General features: G+C 47.3%; 1 protein-coding gene across 1 annotated transcript in view; it reads right to left on the bottom strand.

Moving 5' to 3' along the window:
* The window catches only part of LOC119592221 (protein sel-1 homolog 1-like), a gene marked incomplete in the record, with an annotated part of 11,343 nt that overhangs the window by 3,187 nt on the left and 7,934 nt on the right, over positions 1–222 (bottom strand). The window contains 1 exon segment of the mRNA XM_037941052.1: positions 19–167. Within this exon segment, the coding sequence (XP_037796980.1) occupies positions 19–167 (149 nt within the window).

Raw genomic sequence — 222 nt, 5'->3', positions numbered from 1 at the left:
ATCTCTCTATCCCCTTACCTCAACACTAGTGTGGCATGAACGGACCATCCCTGTGCCTGAGGCCTGCATGAGAGCCAGGTTGTAAAAGGCCAAAACATGACCAGATTGGGAGGCTAAGTTGAAGTACTTAATGGCCATCTTGTAGTCCCTCCGCACACCCATTCCACCTGTAATTGCAGGGATTTTTCTTAACGATTTATGGATCCTGGATGACAAAGATCA

The sequence above is a fragment of the Penaeus monodon genome, chromosome 29, assembly GCF_015228065.2.
Source record: "Penaeus monodon isolate SGIC_2016 chromosome 29, NSTDA_Pmon_1, whole genome shotgun sequence".
NCBI lineage: Eukaryota > Metazoa > Arthropoda > Malacostraca > Decapoda > Penaeidae > Penaeus > Penaeus monodon.
This window is presented reverse-complemented; position numbering and strand designations above follow the sequence as displayed.